This window comes from Camelina sativa, chromosome 15 (assembly GCF_030686135.1).
Source record: "Camelina sativa cultivar CO46 ecotype springtype chromosome 15, ASM3068613v1".
In the NCBI taxonomy this organism is placed as follows: domain Eukaryota; kingdom Viridiplantae; phylum Streptophyta; class Magnoliopsida; order Brassicales; family Brassicaceae; genus Camelina; species Camelina sativa.
In genome coordinates this window covers 777,617-794,878 of record NC_141894.1, presented here as the reverse complement: position 1 = coordinate 794,878, position 17,262 = coordinate 777,617, and the positions used below count along the sequence as shown (strand labels likewise).

At 33.3% G+C, this 17,262-nt stretch overlaps 3 protein-coding genes and 1 pseudogene across 4 annotated transcripts in view; 3 read left to right on the top strand and 1 right to left on the bottom strand.

The window, feature by feature from the left end:
• LOC104744353 (thioredoxin F1, chloroplastic) overlaps positions 1-17,262 on the top strand; it is a 62,277-nt gene that overhangs the window by 7,556 nt on the left and 37,459 nt on the right. The window lies entirely within an intron of this gene.
• Positions 46-2,270, top strand: LOC104744368 (protein ABA AND ROS SENSITIVE 1). Its single transcript, XM_010465412.2, has 7 exons — positions 46-339; positions 450-549; positions 788-947; positions 1,057-1,348; positions 1,497-1,572; positions 1,671-1,717; positions 1,830-2,270. Exons 1-7 carry the CDS (start codon positions 251-253, stop codon positions 2,014-2,016), a joined length of 951 nt encoding a protein of 316 aa, XP_010463714.1. The 5' UTR covers positions 46-250; the 3' UTR covers positions 2,017-2,270.
• LOC104744366 (potassium channel SKOR) lies at positions 2,332-7,497 on the top strand. The gene is made up of 11 exons (XM_010465409.3): positions 2,332-3,853; positions 4,353-4,577; positions 4,673-4,736; positions 4,817-5,156; positions 5,249-5,544; positions 5,619-5,699; positions 5,776-5,874; positions 5,968-6,378; positions 6,457-6,827; positions 6,919-7,040; positions 7,129-7,497. Exons 1-11 carry the CDS (start codon positions 3,609-3,611, stop codon positions 7,365-7,367), a joined length of 2,493 nt encoding a protein of 830 aa, XP_010463711.1. The 5' UTR covers positions 2,332-3,608; the 3' UTR covers positions 7,368-7,497.
• On the bottom strand, positions 7,331-8,615 carry LOC104744367 (U-box domain-containing protein 21 pseudogene; annotated as a pseudogene). Its single transcript, XR_015581724.1, has one exon. The product of XR_015581724.1 is annotated as a U-box domain-containing protein 21 pseudogene (transcript).

The following is a 17,262-nucleotide window of genomic DNA, read 5'->3' as shown; positions in this document are numbered from 1 at the left end:
TATCAGCCCAGTATTTGTTAGCGGCCCAGAATCAGCCCAAAAGTTGTAAGACTAAACCCGGCTTCGATCGACCCGACCCGACCCGTAGAAGAGATTGCGGAGAAGAAGAACGGAGGAGGGAGACGTTTTGATCCTGATGGTCTTAGGCTAGGTTGTGGTGAAATCCATCTTCTAAGGATTTGTACTAGACGAATTTCTCAGATCTTCTCGTATTCATTACCTGGGTTTGTTGTTGCTTCCAAGGAGAGTGATGGATGCTCAAGCGAAGAAGAAGGCGATGTTTCGCTCTAAACTCAACGCTAAGAAGAAAGATACACGCATAGATTCTCCTCTCGTTAGGTAAACGATTCTATCATCATAAAATTTTGTGGGATTGGGCTTGAGCTGTAGTTATAGAGGTGATTACAGTTTGGGATGAAGATTTATGTGTTTATTGGAATTGTTTGTAGGTACAATGAATCAGACCAGCCTGTGTGTCGAGTCTGCAATGTCGTGTTGAAATCTGAATCACTCTGGGATGTACACCAAGCTTCTCGTAAGCATCACGAGGTAATTATTCCAATGCTCATATAGTCAGTCTCTTCTGCTCTATAAGAGTTAACATGATTTGCATAGATACATTGATGGTTGGTGTTAACTGTTAAGAGTTAAGTTCATGCTTTTATATGGATTATGGATTGCTGCTACTGAATTGTGGGACTTTGTTAATTAACTTCTTCAGTAGCTGGCTCTGTTTATGTTCTTTTGTCTTAGTAACTTTGGTTTGGTTGATGAATTGTTGGGACAGGCAATCGATAATCTAAAGGCTAGTGCAGCTGGAGTTCAACGGGGTAGCAAACCTGCTGCAACTCAGCCAGCAAAATCTGAAACATTTGCTAAACCATCCAAACCTCAGACATCATCTGCTCTTCCGCCAAATTTCTTCGAAAATCGTGAGCCTGCTAGAGGTAATCATGACTGGCTAATGCACTCTCAAGGGTAGTTTTATTTGTCAATTGAGTTTCCGTTATTGTGTATCATGGCAAAAACCTTACTAGTTAAAATATATATGTTCAGAATCTGGAGAAGTAGAATTGGAAAATTCCAAGAATATACAGCAATCAAAGCAGTCTACAGGTTCAGAAACAAGCAAGACAAAGGGACCTCTTCCAGCCGGATTCTTTGATAATCAGATAACCGATTCTTCAAATACCAATACCACCAGTGAACCTCAAGAGAGTCAGACACAGACTACAGGTGGTTCAGAAACGAAACCAGCGGTGAAAGGTGCCCTTCCATCCGGTTTTTTTGATAATAAAGAAGCTGACCTGCTTGCCCGTGGAATAAAGCTCGTCAAACCAGACATCAAGTGAGTTTTCTTGTTTTTGCTTTTTAAGATGCAGAAAATCAAATTGAAAGCTTACTGTTTTGGTTCTGTTACATTTCATGAGATTGTAAAAGACTTTGTACCGAATAACTCTCTTTGTGAACTTATATGAACATGGATCTATTTTCAGGGATGAATATAAAGAATTTGAGAAGTTGATACAAGAAGATCTTCAAGTAGTGGATAGCCGCATGGAAGAAGAAGAGGTCAGATAACTTTCTGTAACTATAAAATAATTGCTGCCAACATCATAAGCTCTATCTTTAAAACTTGACAACCTCTCTTTCCACACTCTAATTCTTAGGTCGATGCTGCTGAAACTATAGAAGAGGAGGAACAAAGAGAGCAAAGGTATTTTGTTACATTACTTGGTTAAATAGCAAGAAGATGAAAGTGTTGGGACTTGTTCAATATTAACCATTAAGTAAACACTTGGCTTCTCCTTTTAATCTTCTTCTGCTAGATCATACAACGAGAAAGTGGAGATTCTGAAGAGGAGGAAAATGGAACTTAAAGCGGCTAGATTAGCAAAGCGTAGTAAAACCTCTGAGGGGTCTGTTAAAAAGCCGAAGAAGACCGAGGAAGAATCCTCCAGCGATGAGGAGGATGACGAGGTTTCCGCTGTTGATTGGAGAGCTCAACATCTTTGAAAAAAGACAGTGTTTCAAAATCTTTGTCCTGGTAAAACATCTTCTGTTAAAATTCTCAGAGAACACTATCAATTCCTGATCTAGAATTCTCAAATCTTGTTATCTGTAGTTTCAGAGGATCAATAGATATTTGAGTATAGTTATCGGGATTATCCTGACACTGTGTCAGTTCCTAGCAGTTTCAGCCTTTCATGTGGTTAACACTTCACTTTGGTGACAAAAAAATTCATTAATGATGAGCCAACCATACATAATACTAGGTTGTTCGATAATTGACTGATATATATGGTCGTTTCATTCTAGTTTTGTTAAACCAAAAGTGGATAATTTAACAATCATATCTTAAAACACTTTGTGGGGTATTAAACAAATACATGTGTTCCGGAAACCAATTAGGGGTCAAATATGTCCATTAACTCATTAGGGGTCAAGTATTCAACAAGGAAGACCACTAACTAAACATATTCATGTTTAGTGACTTTTGGACTGTTTGTGAGTGGCAACCATATGCAGCATGCTTATATATATAACTTATATAATTTGCATCCTGCTTTTTCCATCACAATGGAGATATATAATTTAAAAGCAAGGAAATAACAACGTTGTGCTATCTTGTTTGTAACTTGAAAAGGAGTCTACAAAACAAATGAGAGAACAGACCAAAAGCAAAGGTCGGTTAATGCACAATTGATATAAACTATTATTACCCATTAGAACATAAATTATATAACTAAATTACCTCTGACCTAATTGAAAGCACTCAATCATTTGGTTCAAATTGTCACGTGAATTTTTATAGTGGTAAAGTTAGCACAACGGGAATCAAAAATTTAGGGACATTTCAGTTTAGAGTCTATCCACATCTAATACATACACACTGACAAACACAAACACACCAATCGGGTTCGACCTACGTTACCAAACAATAACTACTACTAACAGAAATCAGAAGTATTGAATTATCCTTTCTGAAGTATCATTCTCTGAGCACTTATGCATGAACGTGATAAAAGATAAACCGGTTTGCATTAAAAAGGAAGAAACCTTTTACGAACAAAAATGAGAGATAAGCTAAGTGACTCTTCAACGTAATCTGGAGCACATCATCAAAACTTTATCACATAACTAATAACTTGTATATTCTTGTGGTCATAAAAGACTCTAATCACTTATGTGGTGCTCTTCATAGGTCATAAATGTGAAGACATAAATGCATATTAAATATTCTTTTTTTTGAACAAAATTACAATGAAGATTTGAACTTTGATTAAAAATAATAATAACAACAACAGCACTTTTACAGCACTAACCAAAAAAATAATAACGAAAAAATTTCTATAAATTTGGCTGCTTCGATGTTATTAGTCATCGAATTAACTTGAGTTGCTGATTTGTTTTTTTTTTCTCTATCTGAAAGTTTTCAAACTCAGGCGCCAATTTTAGGCGTAACTGAAAAATCACAAAAAGGAAATAAGAGAGAGAGAGAGAGAAGGGAGAAGAAACAAAAAAGAGAGAGAGAGAGAGAAGAGATTATTGTCTTCTTCAAATATCCGATTATCTGGTTAAACCTAATTTCTCGATCAAGAAGTGTAATGGGCGGAAGTAGCGGCGGCGGCGGCGGAGCTTCTTACCGGAGCGGCGGAGAATCGGCCGTGGAATTGGAGGATTACGAGGTTGATGATTTCAGCGATGGGATCGTAGAATCGCGAGGGAATAGATTCAATCCCCTCGCAAATTTCTTAGGGTTAGACTCCGCCGGAGGTAGCGGCGGCAAGTTCACCGTCATTAATGGAATCAGAGATATCTCCAGAGGCTCCATTGTCCATCCCGATAACCGGTAAAAACATATTTTCTGAATTTATATTCTGAATCCTTGTTTTTTTTCTATTGTTTCACAAGTAACCCCTACACTTTATATTTTAATTCTATTCTAGTCTACTTACTTTGCTATATGGTTTTAGGGTAGCTATTGATTAAGACTAAATCTTACATACATTAGTTTATTAGATTTTTTAAGTTACCAACTTAAATCAAATCAATAAATTTAGAAGGTAATATCGTCAGCTTAACAAAGTTTTGGGGTCAATTGTAGTGAAAATAAAAACTCAGGGGCTTGATTGTGGTTTTTAACCTTTTTTTTTTCTTTTATTGTCATTACATTTTTCTTCGGTTATTCATTCATTCGTTTCCCCGCCAACTTTTATGACACGTATAATCACAATTAATCCGTTCGTTAAAAATTCTAACGACCATGAGTTTAGATCACTAATGAGTTTAGTTTAGCTACTTCAAGAATCTAAAGATTGATCACAAGATTCTTCCATTACGTTACGTAGGTGGTACAAGGCGTGGACGATGTTTATAATGATATGGGCACTTTATTCTTCCTTCTTCACTCCACTCGAATTCGGTTTCTTCAGAGGATTACCTGAGAATCTCTTCATCCTCGATATCGCTGGTCAGATCGCTTTCTTAATGGATATTGTCTTGACATTCTTCGTCGCTTATCGTGATAGCCACACTTACAGAATGGTCTATAGACGCAGCTCTATCGCTTTACGGTATTAATACTCTCCTCTGTTTCTGTCTTCTTACGGTATCTTGTATTCAAAGGAATGAGCTTAACACCTCTTCATGGTGTTTGCCATTTTTGCAGGTACTTAAAATCATCTTTTATCATTGATTTACTTGCTTGCATGCCATGGGATATCATCTACAAGGTACACTTTTTTACTCTTTGATTTTTGCTAAAACCGTGATAAACCAAACGAGGTGTTTAAAACTGTGAATTTGAAAACAGGCTGCAGGTGAAAAAGAAGAAGTGAGGTATCTATTGTTGATAAGGCTATATCGAGTTCATAGAGTGATTTTGTTTTTCCACAAGATGGAGAAAGATATAAGGATCAATTACCTTTTCACAAGAATCGTCAAGCTTATATTCGTCGAGCTCTATTGCACTCACACTGCGGCTTGTATCTTCTATTACTTGGCCACGACGCTGCCTGCTTCTCAAGAAGGGTACACTTGGATCGGAAGTTTGAAGTTGGGAGATTACAGTTACTCGAAGTTTAGAGAGATCGATCTTTGGACTAGATACACTACTTCTATGTACTTTGCAGTTGTTACTATGGCAACTGTTGGTAAGTTCTGGTAACTGAAAACTTAGTGACTCTTTTGCTTTGATTCTGTTTTATATGCACATCCCCTAATTCGTATGTTTCTTTTGATGCAGGTTATGGAGATATACACGCGGTTAATATGCGGGAAATGATATTCGCCATGGTGTACATTTCATTCGATATGATTCTAGGAGCTTACTTGATTGGTAACATGACAGCTTTGATTGTAAAAGGTTCAAAAACAGAGAGATTCCGGGATAAGATGGCGGATATAATGAGGTATATGAATAGAAACAAACTAGGTAGAAACATCCGTGGTCAGATCACAGGACATTTGCGGTTGCAGTACGAAAGTAGCTACACTGAGGTAGCTGCTCTTCAAGACATCCCTGTCTCTATCCGTGCTAAGGTATATATGATAAATGCGTTAGAGATGTTTAATTCAGATGATGAGCAAAATGTAAACTTACGTTTTTACTGCAGATTGCGCAAACTTTATACTTGCCGTATATTGAGAAAGTTCCTCTCTTTCGTGGGTGTTCGTCTGAATTCATTAACCAGATTGTAAGCCTTTTGACTTGGACTGTAAATATCAAATATCTTCAGGTAACTCAAGAGCACACTTTTGATTTTATTACAGGTTATAAGACTTCATGAAGAGTTCTTCCTCCCTGGAGAAGTTATTATGGAGCAAGGAAGCGTTGTTGATCAACTCTACTTCGTTTGTCACGGTGTATTGGTAAACAAAAATTTAGCCTTTTTCGTCAATATAAGCTTTAGAATGTTTAAAATTCAAATTTGGTAAAATCAAAATGTTTTTGATTTAAATCAGGAGGAGATAGGTATAACTAAGGATGGTTCTGAAGAAATAGTGGCACTTTTACAACCAGATAATTCTTTTGGAGAGATTTCAATCCTATGCAACATTCCTCAGCCTTACACAGTTCGAGTTTCCGAGCTATGTCGGCTTCTAAGGCTCGATAAGCAATCTTTTATGAACATTCTCGAGATCTATTTCCACGATGGACGGAGGATTCTAAACAATCTGCTTGAAGGGAAAGAATCTAATGTTCGGATTAAGCAATTGGAATCCGATATAACCTTTCATATCAGTAAACAAGAGGCAGAGCTAGCTTTGAAGTTGAATAGCGCAGCTTTCTACGGTGATCTTTATCAGCTTAAGAGTTTGATTCGAGCTGGAGCTGACCCGAATAAAACAGATTATGACGGAAGATCTCCTTTGGTACGGTCTTAATTAGAGCTGTTTGGTTTCTTTAATTGAATTTAGAACATATCTAAACATGTTTTTTGCTCTTGACAGCATCTTGCAGCCTCAAGAGGATATGAAGACATTACTCTATACCTTATTCAAGAATCAGTAGATGTAAATGTCAAAGATAAGTTGGGAAACACGCCGTTATTAGAAGCAATCAAGAATGGGAATGATCGTGTTGCGGCGTTACTTGTGAAAGAAGGAGCTACGTTAAATATTGAGAACGCTGGGACTTTCCTTTGTACCGTGGTTGCGAAAGGAGACAGCGATTTCCTGAAACGGCTTCTCAGTAATGGAATCGATCCTAATTCCAAAGATTATGATCACAGAACACCTCTTCATGTAGCAGCCTCTGAAGGATTTTATGTCTTGGCAATCCAATTGGTAGAAGCAAGTGCTAATGTTCTTGCAAAAGACAGGTAAATGCTTTTTTTTATTCCTTATCTTACCAAATAAAGAGTGGTTTGTTTTTGGCGGTTTCTGAGTTGTTTTTTTTTGTATTTGAATTAGATGGGGAAATACTCCACTAGATGAAGCCTTGGGTTGTGGGAACAAGATGTTGATAAAGTTACTCGAAGACGCAAAGAGTTCTCAGATCTCTTCGTTTCCGAGTGGTTCCAAAGAGTTTAAAGGTAGTTTAATCGACATATAGGTCAAGGTAGCAATGTTTCTAATATATGTAAGACTAATGAGCGGTTTGTTTATTCGAATAATCTGCAGATAAAGTGTATAAGAAGAAGTGTACAGTGTATTCTTTACATCCTGATGATACAAAAGAGAAAAGAAGACGTGGTATTGTAATGTGGGTGCCTCGAAGCATCGAAGAACTTGTAAAAACTGCAGCGGAGCAACTAAAAGTCCCGGAAGCTTCTTGTATATTGTCTGAAGATGAAGGTAAAATTATTGATGTAGATTTGATCAGTGATGGACAAAAACTGTATTTAACTGTTGATACATAATAATGATTCAAACCAAAAAAAAAAATTCAAAAACAGAGTATTAGAAACAGAGTAACTACAAAGAATATTAGTGTCTTGTGTTGTTGTATTGTGTTTGTTTGATTAAAAAGATTTCTTCACATTCTTCAAATGCATCGAAGATTCGACACAGTTCGTCTTCTCGATCTCGTTTCTACAACGGTTTAGATTCCGCAAGAGCTCGCTAGCTTTCTCCTTCGTCTTCTCCTCGCACCCGACTTGTAAAAGCACTAAGAGTTTCTCAAAAGCACCAACTTGAAGAGCTTCAACTAACAAACGATCATCACCTTGTCCGTTATTATTCTTCCATAGCTTCCAAAGAATCGAGACAGAACATTGTGTCGCGAGATCCGATACTCGAAGAATCTTCTTCACTAGAAGAGGAACGATCAAAGCGTTTCTAAGAACATCTTCTTTGCCTTGCTCGTTATCGCATGTAGCGTTTAGAACAACTAGTGATCTCTCGCAAACGCTCTTTTCTGCATTGTTGTTCACCATCATCTCTGTGATCAGTTCAACCAAACCCAATCTAACGAATCTTGTAGCTATCTTGTCGTTACACGAAACCGCTCTGTAAATCACCATTAGAGATGCTTTCGTGGAGCTAGTCGAAACAGAGTCTCTGATGATCTTAACTAATCCTTCACAAGCTCCTTCGGTATCTGTTAACGCATTCACGTACCTCTTGTCTACTGCAATAACTTCTCTGATGCAGAACGCAGCGTTTTGTCTCGTTTTAGCGTCCGTGGAGTTCAAGAACCGTACGAGACAGTCAAGCGAAGCCGTTGATCCCATCTTCGAGAAACCTTCTGACCGACTCAGAGGCAACCAGGAAGACAGAATATACAAGATCTCCTCGAGGAGACGCACGTGTATATCACGCCCCTCAGAGAATGTTTCGAAACAAGAAGACAGCGACAAAACGCAGCCGTTTTGGACCAAATACTTTTTGTTCGTGTCTCCTCCTCCTCCTCCCAAGTTCTTGATTTTGCTAACAAGCTCGAAACACTCGGCATATTCCTTACGTGCCGACGCGTTTTCTAGTCTCCGACTTATCTCAACCGCATCACGCGGTGTCAACTGTACCCGTGGTGACCTAATCCGCTCCATCCTCGATGATGATCGGATTTGAGCAGGAATCTTGGTTTCCACGACGGAGATATCGCCGGAAGTCAATTGATTACGTCTCTTTGCTACTCCTCCTCCACTTGATCTCCAAGGTAACACCATTATTTCTTTATATCTTTGTTTGTTTGTTTGGTACTTAACAAAAATCTAATATTCTCTCTAGATGATGATTTGATGAAGACTGAAACGGGGTTTATGGGATTTGTATAAATATATGTTTGTTTGACGTGTTTTTATATATGCATGTTCGTGGGTTTCTACTTATATAATACTAATATATAAAGAGAGACATGGTCAAAGGTTGTGTAAAGCTTTGAAAGAGAAAATTAGTATGAAATGGAACGTTTGATCTAGGTTTGTGAACTGAATTGGAATGTTGACCGTTGACATCCTGTGGATTATATTATTCTGGGTCCAGATTTATGACTTGAATATGTTTCGACAATCGACGGTTAATTAAATTTTACCTTCCTTTTTATATATTGTTATAAAATATTCAAAGCTTCATAATTATAAGTTTATAATAACATACATACAAGAACTATGTAGCATTACATAAAGAAACTTAAAAGATTACGCGTGTTATTACGGTCATACCAAAAACTATGTAGCATTATTACATAAAGGCATACTAAGATTACGCGTGTTTCACCTTAAAATTAAATAGCATATATCATTAACTCGAGGTATTTAGAATAGTTTATATATATTATCAATGAATAGATATATTTAGTTCCCACCAACCATGTTGTATCTTTGATTATGATACGATTTGTAATGAGTCCTTTATATATATGACCATGACGTATTTATTATACTACCGATTACAAAGATGGGAAAATTTGGACCGGGATCGAGTACGCATGTGAGACTCATTCGTGAATTAAGAAAATAGTCATACAGTTGAAATAATAAAAGTAATAATCAAAGAGTTTATTAAAACTTAAGACTAAAGAGAGTAAAGACTGTGTTAGGGTGTAATTAATTTAAATTTTTTAAAAGATGATAAACCGAGTAAGTATGGAAGACTTTAGACCAACCCAGGCGGTGCGACTCGGGGCTGGGTCGCTTATACGTCGTCGGGTCCGTGTTTGTTTACTTTTCCCCGCGTCATTGTTTTCTCCAATAAACTAATCTTTTACGCGTAGACTAATATGAATATCTAGATGAACCAGTCAGGACAATTCGATCATTTGGGCTTGTGGGCTTTTTACATACGAGGCCCTTTTTGTGTTATAATGGTTAGAAGAAGATATATTAACAATTCTTCAAAAATCATTTCTTTAGTACTAGTTTGGTATTTTTTATTTAGAGGCTAATCAAAGTGTTAATACGAAGAAAATGTACTGAAACGAAACCTACATATTGGGGGAGAATATTTTATGACATTCAATTTCAAACTCAATTATTCAACTTACTCAGCAAAACCCATAATATTAAAGCCGGTCTCACTTATATCAGACTCAGTAAGAATTCCTCAATGAATCATATTACTAAAAATTAAAATCCTTTTTCTTGTTACTGCTCTGTTTCAATGGACAAATGCTTCATTGGTTTGTTTTTGTTGTTAGCTTTGTTCATCCAAGAAATCGTCAGGCTGCTGAAATAATGTAATGATTAAAAACCAAAAAATGTGCCCATCCATAGATCTACTCCATGGAAGTAGTAGAAAAATAATCCCAATGAAGAAAAATTGTCATGGAGAGGCAAAATCAATGTCGTCATCTCCGACACAAATTTGGTAAAGAGGTTATAACCTATTTGCTTTAAGGATGACTGCAAACTAAAAATATTGGAATCTCAAGACAGTAACTTAAAGATTCAACAAACAATATAAAAACACTGTTCTAAGAAACTACTACAACAAGATAATTAAATTCATGAACTCAACCAATGGCAATGATGATTAGAGATTGATTCGGACAGAGATACGTAAATATAAGTGTGGAAGTGTGACCTCCGTAGAGCTACTCCATGGAAAGAGAAGAGTTCCATGAAGATAAATATGCCCATGGAGGTCTATTAACTAATAATGTTGTCATCTTCCGACACAAAATTGGTACGAAGTTAAACCAATCTTGCTTTGTTAGATGACCTAACACAAAAATTAAACACTGCTCAAATACGAAAAGTTTTAACTTTCAATTCAAATCCTAAGCCATAAAAAAAAACACTGAGATTGGAGAGGTAAAGCAGAAAGAAAACGCAACTTATATACGCTGCTACTCATGGGAGATGATGTTTTAGGGCAACCCAATAGAGCTATCTACCGAAAACGACGCCGTTTACTTAATGGGTTGTTTTTATATAATATGGGCTTTATCTTAAACCCAACGTAGGTTCAACTGTTAAACTAAATCCAATTATTTATCATCAAAGTATTAAAATTTAACAAAACACTAAAATGTCAAAAGTCCTTAGGATATTTTTTATAAATGTTTATTTTTTGTGAGTTTAATATATTTAAGTTTATTAATTAGTTACTGTATGTGTTAAATTTATATTACGTGAAAATATGTTGAACCGACCAAAGGAAATCTAAGGACCGGATGCCTAGGTTCGGTTTATCGTCAATGTATTAAAATTTAACAGCTTCAACTATTTTTATTTAATGATTTCATGTTTTTTGTGAATACAAACACGATTTTAGTCTAAAACTTTTAAGAAATTAGTTTATGTGTTAAATTTATAGTACATGAAAATCGTCAACATATTAAAATTTAACAGCTTAAACTATTTTTAATATGTAATTTCATGTTTTTGGGAATTCATTAGTTTAAATTTTTTTAAAATTTAGTTTATGAGTTAAATTTTTATCACGTAAAAACATGTTCAACCTATAACACCAACTAACCGACCAAAGGAAATCCTAAGGACCGGATGTCTAGGCTTGGTTTGTCGTCAACGTATTAAAATTTAATAGCTTAAACTATTGTTAAAAATGTTTATTTATTAATTTTCATGTTTTTGTGAATTCAAACGATTTTAGTCTAAATCTTTTAAAAAATTAGTTTAAGTCTTAAATTGTCTTAAATTTATATTACGTGAAAACATGTTGAACCTATAACACCAACTGACCAATTAAAAGAAATCATGTCTAGGCTCGATTTCTCGTCAACGTATTAAAATTTAGCAGTTTAAACTTTTTTTAAAATGTAATTTCATGTTTTGTGAATTCATAGTTTAAAACTTTTAAAAATTTATTTGAAGTGTTAAATTTACATTACGTGAAAACATGTTGAACCTATAACACCAACTGACCGACCAAAGAAATTATCGTCGACGTATTAAGTATGGTGAATTCAAATGATTGTAGTTAAATTTTTTTAAAAATTAGTTTAATTGCTAAATTTATATTACGTGAAAACATGTCTAGGCTCGGTTTGTCGTCAATTAACAGTTTAAACTATTTTTTAATAAGTAATTTCATGTTTTTGTGAATTCAAATGATTGTAATTTAAACTTTTTTAAAAATTAGTTTAACTGTTAAATTTAAATTACGTGAAAACATGTTGAAACTATAACACCAACTAACCGACCAAAGAAAATTCTAAGGACCGGATGTCTAGGTTCGGTTTGTCGTCGACGTATCAAAATTTAACATCTTAAACTATTTTTTAATATGTAATTTCATGTTTTTGTGAATTCAAATAATTGTAGTTTAAAACTTTTAAAAAATTAGTTTAACTGTTAAATTTCTATTACGTGAAAACATGTTGAACCTATAACACCAACTGACTGACCAAAGAAAATTCTAAGGACCGGATGCCTAGGCTCGGTTTGTCGTCGACGTATCAAAATTTAACAACTTAAACTATTTTTTAATATGTAATTTCATGTTTTTGTGAATTCAATTGATTGTAATTTAAACTTTTTTAAAAATTAGTTTAACTGTTAAATTTATATTACGTGAAATCATGTTGAACCTATAATACCAATTGACCGACCAAAGGAAATTCTAAGGACCGGATGCCTAGGCTCGGTTTGTCGTCGACATATTAAAATTTAACAACTTAAACTATTTTTTAATATGTAATTTCATGTTTTTGTGAATTCAAATGATTGTAGTTTAAACTTTTTAAAAAATTAGTTTAATTGCTAAATTTATATTACGTGAAAACATGTTGAACCTATAACACCAACTGACCGACCAAAGAAAATTCTAAGGACCGGATGCCTAGGCTCGGTTTGTCGTCGACGTATTAAAATTTAACAACTTAAACTATTTTTTAATATGTAATTTCATGTTTTTGTGAATTCAAATGTTTGTAGTTTAAAATTTTTTAAAAAATTAGTTTAAATGTTAAATTTATATTACGTGAAAACATATTGAACCTATAACACCAACTGACCGACCAAAGAAAATTCTAAGGACCGGATGCCTAGGCTCGGTTTGTCGTGGACATATTAAAATTTAACAACTTAAACTATTTTTTAATATGTAATTTCATGTTTTTGTGAATTCAAATGTTTGTCATTTAAACTTTTTAAAAAATTAGTTTAAGTGTTATATTATGTGAAAACATGTTGAACCTACACCAACTGACCGACGACCAAAGAAAATTCTAAGGATCGGATGCCTAGGCTCGGTTTGTCGTCGACGTATCAAAATTTAACAACTTAAACTATTTTTTAATATATAATTTCATGTTTTTGTGAATTCAAATGATTGTAATTTAAACTTTTTTAAAAATTAGTTTAACTGTTAAATTTCTATTACATGAAAACATGTTGAACCTATAACACCAACTAACCGACCAAAGAAAATTCTAAGGACCGGATGCCTAGGCTCGGTTTGTCGTCGACATATTAAAATTTAACAACTTAAACTATTTTTTAATATGTAATTTCATGTTTTTGTGAATTCAAATGATTGTAGTTTAAACTTTTTAAAAAATTAGTTTAAGTGCTAAATTTATATTACATGAAAACATATTGAACCTATAAAACCAACTGACCGACCAAAAAAAATTCTAAGGACCGGATGCCTAGGCTTGGTTTGTCGTCGACATATTAAAATTTAACAACTTAAACTATTTTTTAATATGTAATTTCATGTTTTTGTGAATTCAAATGTTTGTAATTTAAACTTTTTAAAAAATTAGTTTAAGTGTTATATTACGTGAAAACATGTTGAACCTACACCAACTGACCGACCAAAGAAAATTCTAAGGACCGGATGCCTAGGCTCGGTTTGTCGTCGACGTATCAAAATTTAACAACTTAAACTACTCCCTCCGTTTCAATATATAAGATGTTTTAGCCTCTTTTCTTTGTTTCAAAATATAAGATGTCTTGTAACTTTCCATACAAATTTTAATATATATTTAATAATCTGTAATCATTATTTATGCAGTCTTCTTTATTATTGGTTGAATCTTTTTTTAATTTAAATATATATGATACTTTTTAAAAGAAAAGTAAACTATCTTAATATGTGTGCATTACCTTAAACATCCTATATTTTGAAACGGAGGGAGTATTTTTTAATATGTAATTTCATGTTTTTGTGAATTCAAATGATTGTAATTTAAACTTTTTTAAAAATTAGTTTAACTGTTAAATTTCTATTACGTGAAAACATGTTGAACCTATAACACCAACTGACCGACCAAAGAAAATTCTAAAGACTGGATGCTTAGGCTCGGTTTGTCGTCGACGTATCAAAATTTAACAACTTAAACTATTTTTTAATATGTAATTTCATGTTTTTGTCAATTCAAATGATTGTAATTTAAACTTTTTTAAAAATTAGTTTAACTGTTAAATTTCTATTATGTGAAAACATGTTGAACCTATAACACCAACTGACCGACCAAAGAAAATTCTAAGGACCGGATGCCTAGGCTTGGTTTGTCGTCGACATATTAAAATTTAACAACTTAAACTATTTTTTAATATGTAATTTCATGTTTTTGTGAATTCAAATGATTGTAGTTTAAACTTTTTTAAAAATTAGTTTAAGTGCTAAATTTATATTACGTGAAAACATGTTGAACCTATAACACCAACTGACTGACCAAAGAAAATTCTAAGGACCGAATACCTAGGCTCGGTTTGTCGTCGACGTATTAAAATTTAACAACTTAAACTATTTTTTAATATGTAATTTCATGTTTTTGTGAATTTAAATGATTGTAGTTTAAAACTTTTTTAAAAATTAGTTTTAGTATTAAATTTATATTACGTGAAAACATGTTGAACCTATAACACCAACTGACCGACCAAAGAAAATTCTAAGGACCGGATGTCTAGGCTCGGTTTGTTGTCGACGTATCAAAATTTAACAACTTAAACTGTTTTTTAATATGTAATTTCATGTTTTTGTGAATTCAAATGATTGTAATTTAAACTTTTTTAAAAATTAGTTTAAGTGTTAAATTTATATTACGTGAAAACATATTGAACCTATAACACCAACTGACCGACCAAAGAAAATTCTAAGGACCGGATGCCTAGGTTCGGTTTGTCATCGACGTATTAAAATTTAACAACTTAAGCTATTTTTTAATATGTAATTTCATGTTTTTGTGAATGTAATTTAAACTTTTTAAAAAAGTAGTTTAAGTGTTAAATTTCTATTACGTGAAAACATGTTCAACCTATAACACCAACTGACCGACCAAAGAAAATTCTAAGGACCGGATGCCTAGGCTTGGTTTGTCGTCGACATATTAAAATTTAACAACTTCAATTATTTTTTAATATGTAATTTCATGTTTTTGTGAATTCAAATGATTGTAGTTTAAACTTTTTTAAAAATTAGTTTAAGTGCTAAATTTATATTACGTAAAAACATGTTGAACCTATAACACTAACTGACCGACCAAAGAAAATTCTAAGGACCGGATGCCTAGACTGGGTTTGTCGTCGACGTATTAAAATTTAACAACTTAAACTATTTTTTAATATGTAATTTCATGTTTTTGTGAATTTAAATGATTGTAGTTTAAAACTTTTTTAAAAACTAGTTTAAGTTTAAGTATTAAATTTATATTACGTGAAAACATGTTGATACTATAACACCAATTGACCGACCAAAGAAAATTCTAAGGACCGGATGTCTAGGCTCGATTTATCGTCGACGTATCAAAATTTAACAACTTAAACTATTTTTTAATATGTAATTTCATGTTTTTGTGAATTCAAATGATTGTAATTTAAACTTTTTTAAAAATTAGTTTAACTGTTAAATTTCTATTACGTGAAAACATGTTGAACCTATAGCACCAACTGACCGACCAAAGAAAATTCTGAGGACCGGATGCCTAGGCTTGGTTTGTCGTCGACGTATTAAAATTTAACAACCTAAACTATTTTTTAATATGTAATTTCATGTTTTTGTGAATTCAAATGTTTGTAGTTTAAAAACTTTTAAATAATTAGTTTAAGTGTTAAATTTATATTACGTGAAAACATATTGAACCTATAACACCAACTGACCGACCAAAGAAAATTCTAAGGACCGGATGCCTAGGCTCGGTTTGTCGTCGACATATTAATATTTAACAACTTAAACTATTTTTTAATATGTAATTTCATGTTTTTGTGAATTCAAATGATTGTAGTTTTTACTTTTTTAAAAATTAGTTTAAGTGCTAAATTTATATTACGTGAAAACATGTTGAACCTATAACACCAACTGACCGACCAAAGAAAATTCTAAGGACCGGATGCCTAGGCTCGGTTTGTCGTCGACGTATTAAAATTTAACAACTTAAACTATTTTTTAATATGTAATTTCATGTTTTTGTGAATTTAAATGATTGTAGTTTAAAACTTTTTTAAAAATTAGTTTAAGTATTAAATTTATATTACGTGAAAACATGTTAAACCTATAACACCAACTGGCCGACCAAAGAAAATTCTAAGGACCGAATGTCTAGGCTCGGTTTGTCGTCGACGTATCAAAATTTAACAACTTAAACTATTTTTTAATATGTAATTTCATGTTTTTGTGAATTCAACTGATTGTAATTTAAACTTTTTTAAAAATTAGTTTAACTGTTAAATTTCTATTACGTAAAAACATGTTGAACCTATAACACCAACTGACCGACCAAAGAAAATTCTAAGGACCGGATGGCTAGGCTCGGTTTGTCGTCGACATATTAAAATTTAACAACTTAAATTATTTTTTAAAATTTTTATTTATTAAATTTCATGTTTTTGTGAATTCAAAATATTTTGTTTTAAAAAAAAGTTTAGGTATTATTAAATGTTAAATAGATTATTTTAATATTTTAAATTCAAATGAGTTTTGTGAAAAATATTAATTTGAAAAAAGAAACGATTTTAAAAATACCTAGGTTGGAACTTAGGGTAGCGAAGTGGACCCACACAGCATATAGCCCATTGCCAATGCCAGACTTAAAATGCCGACCGTCTTACAGTTGTTCAGTCCACCGACTTAGACTCACTCAGTGATTTTTTCTTTTCCTGGTAAAAAAAAAAAGTAAAGGAAACTCATAGAAAGAATTTTTTAAAAAAATCTAATAATCAAAAAATAAATTTAAGGAAAATTATGAGAATAAATTTGAGTAACGGACGAGGATTTGCATCTATCGTTGATTTGATCTTGTATCTCAATGTCGTCGTTGAAGATACCAACTTGCGTAGAGTGATCTGGTGTGATTGATGCCGTTGGCGATCATCACTTTACGACGGAGAGACCATAGATAATCTCTCGGGGATCGACGAACTGAGTGGAATGGGTAAAATATCTATCTGGACCGGAAGAGCAACGAGA

Excerpts from the sequence above, each read along its gene's own strand:
- LOC104744368 (XM_010465412.2), top strand. The coding sequence starts at position 251 with ATGGATGCTCAAGCGAAGAAGAAGGCGATGTTTCGCTCTAAACTCAAC. Across the intron at positions 550-787 it reads CTTCTCGTAAGCATCACGAG|GCAATCGATAATCTAAAGGC; the intron begins GTAATTATTCCA and ends TTGTTGGGACAG. Across the intron at positions 1,349-1,496 it reads CTCGTCAAACCAGACATCAA|GGATGAATATAAAGAATTTG; the intron begins GTGAGTTTTCTT and ends ATCTATTTTCAG.
- LOC104744366 (XM_010465409.3), top strand. The coding sequence starts at position 3,609 with ATGGGCGGAAGTAGCGGCGGCGGCGGCGGAGCTTCTTACCGGAGCGGC. Across the intron at positions 3,854-4,352 it reads ATTGTCCATCCCGATAACCG|GTGGTACAAGGCGTGGACGA; the intron begins GTAAAAACATAT and ends TACGTTACGTAG. Across the intron at positions 4,737-4,816 it reads CATGGGATATCATCTACAAG|GCTGCAGGTGAAAAAGAAGA; the intron begins GTACACTTTTTT and ends ATTTGAAAACAG.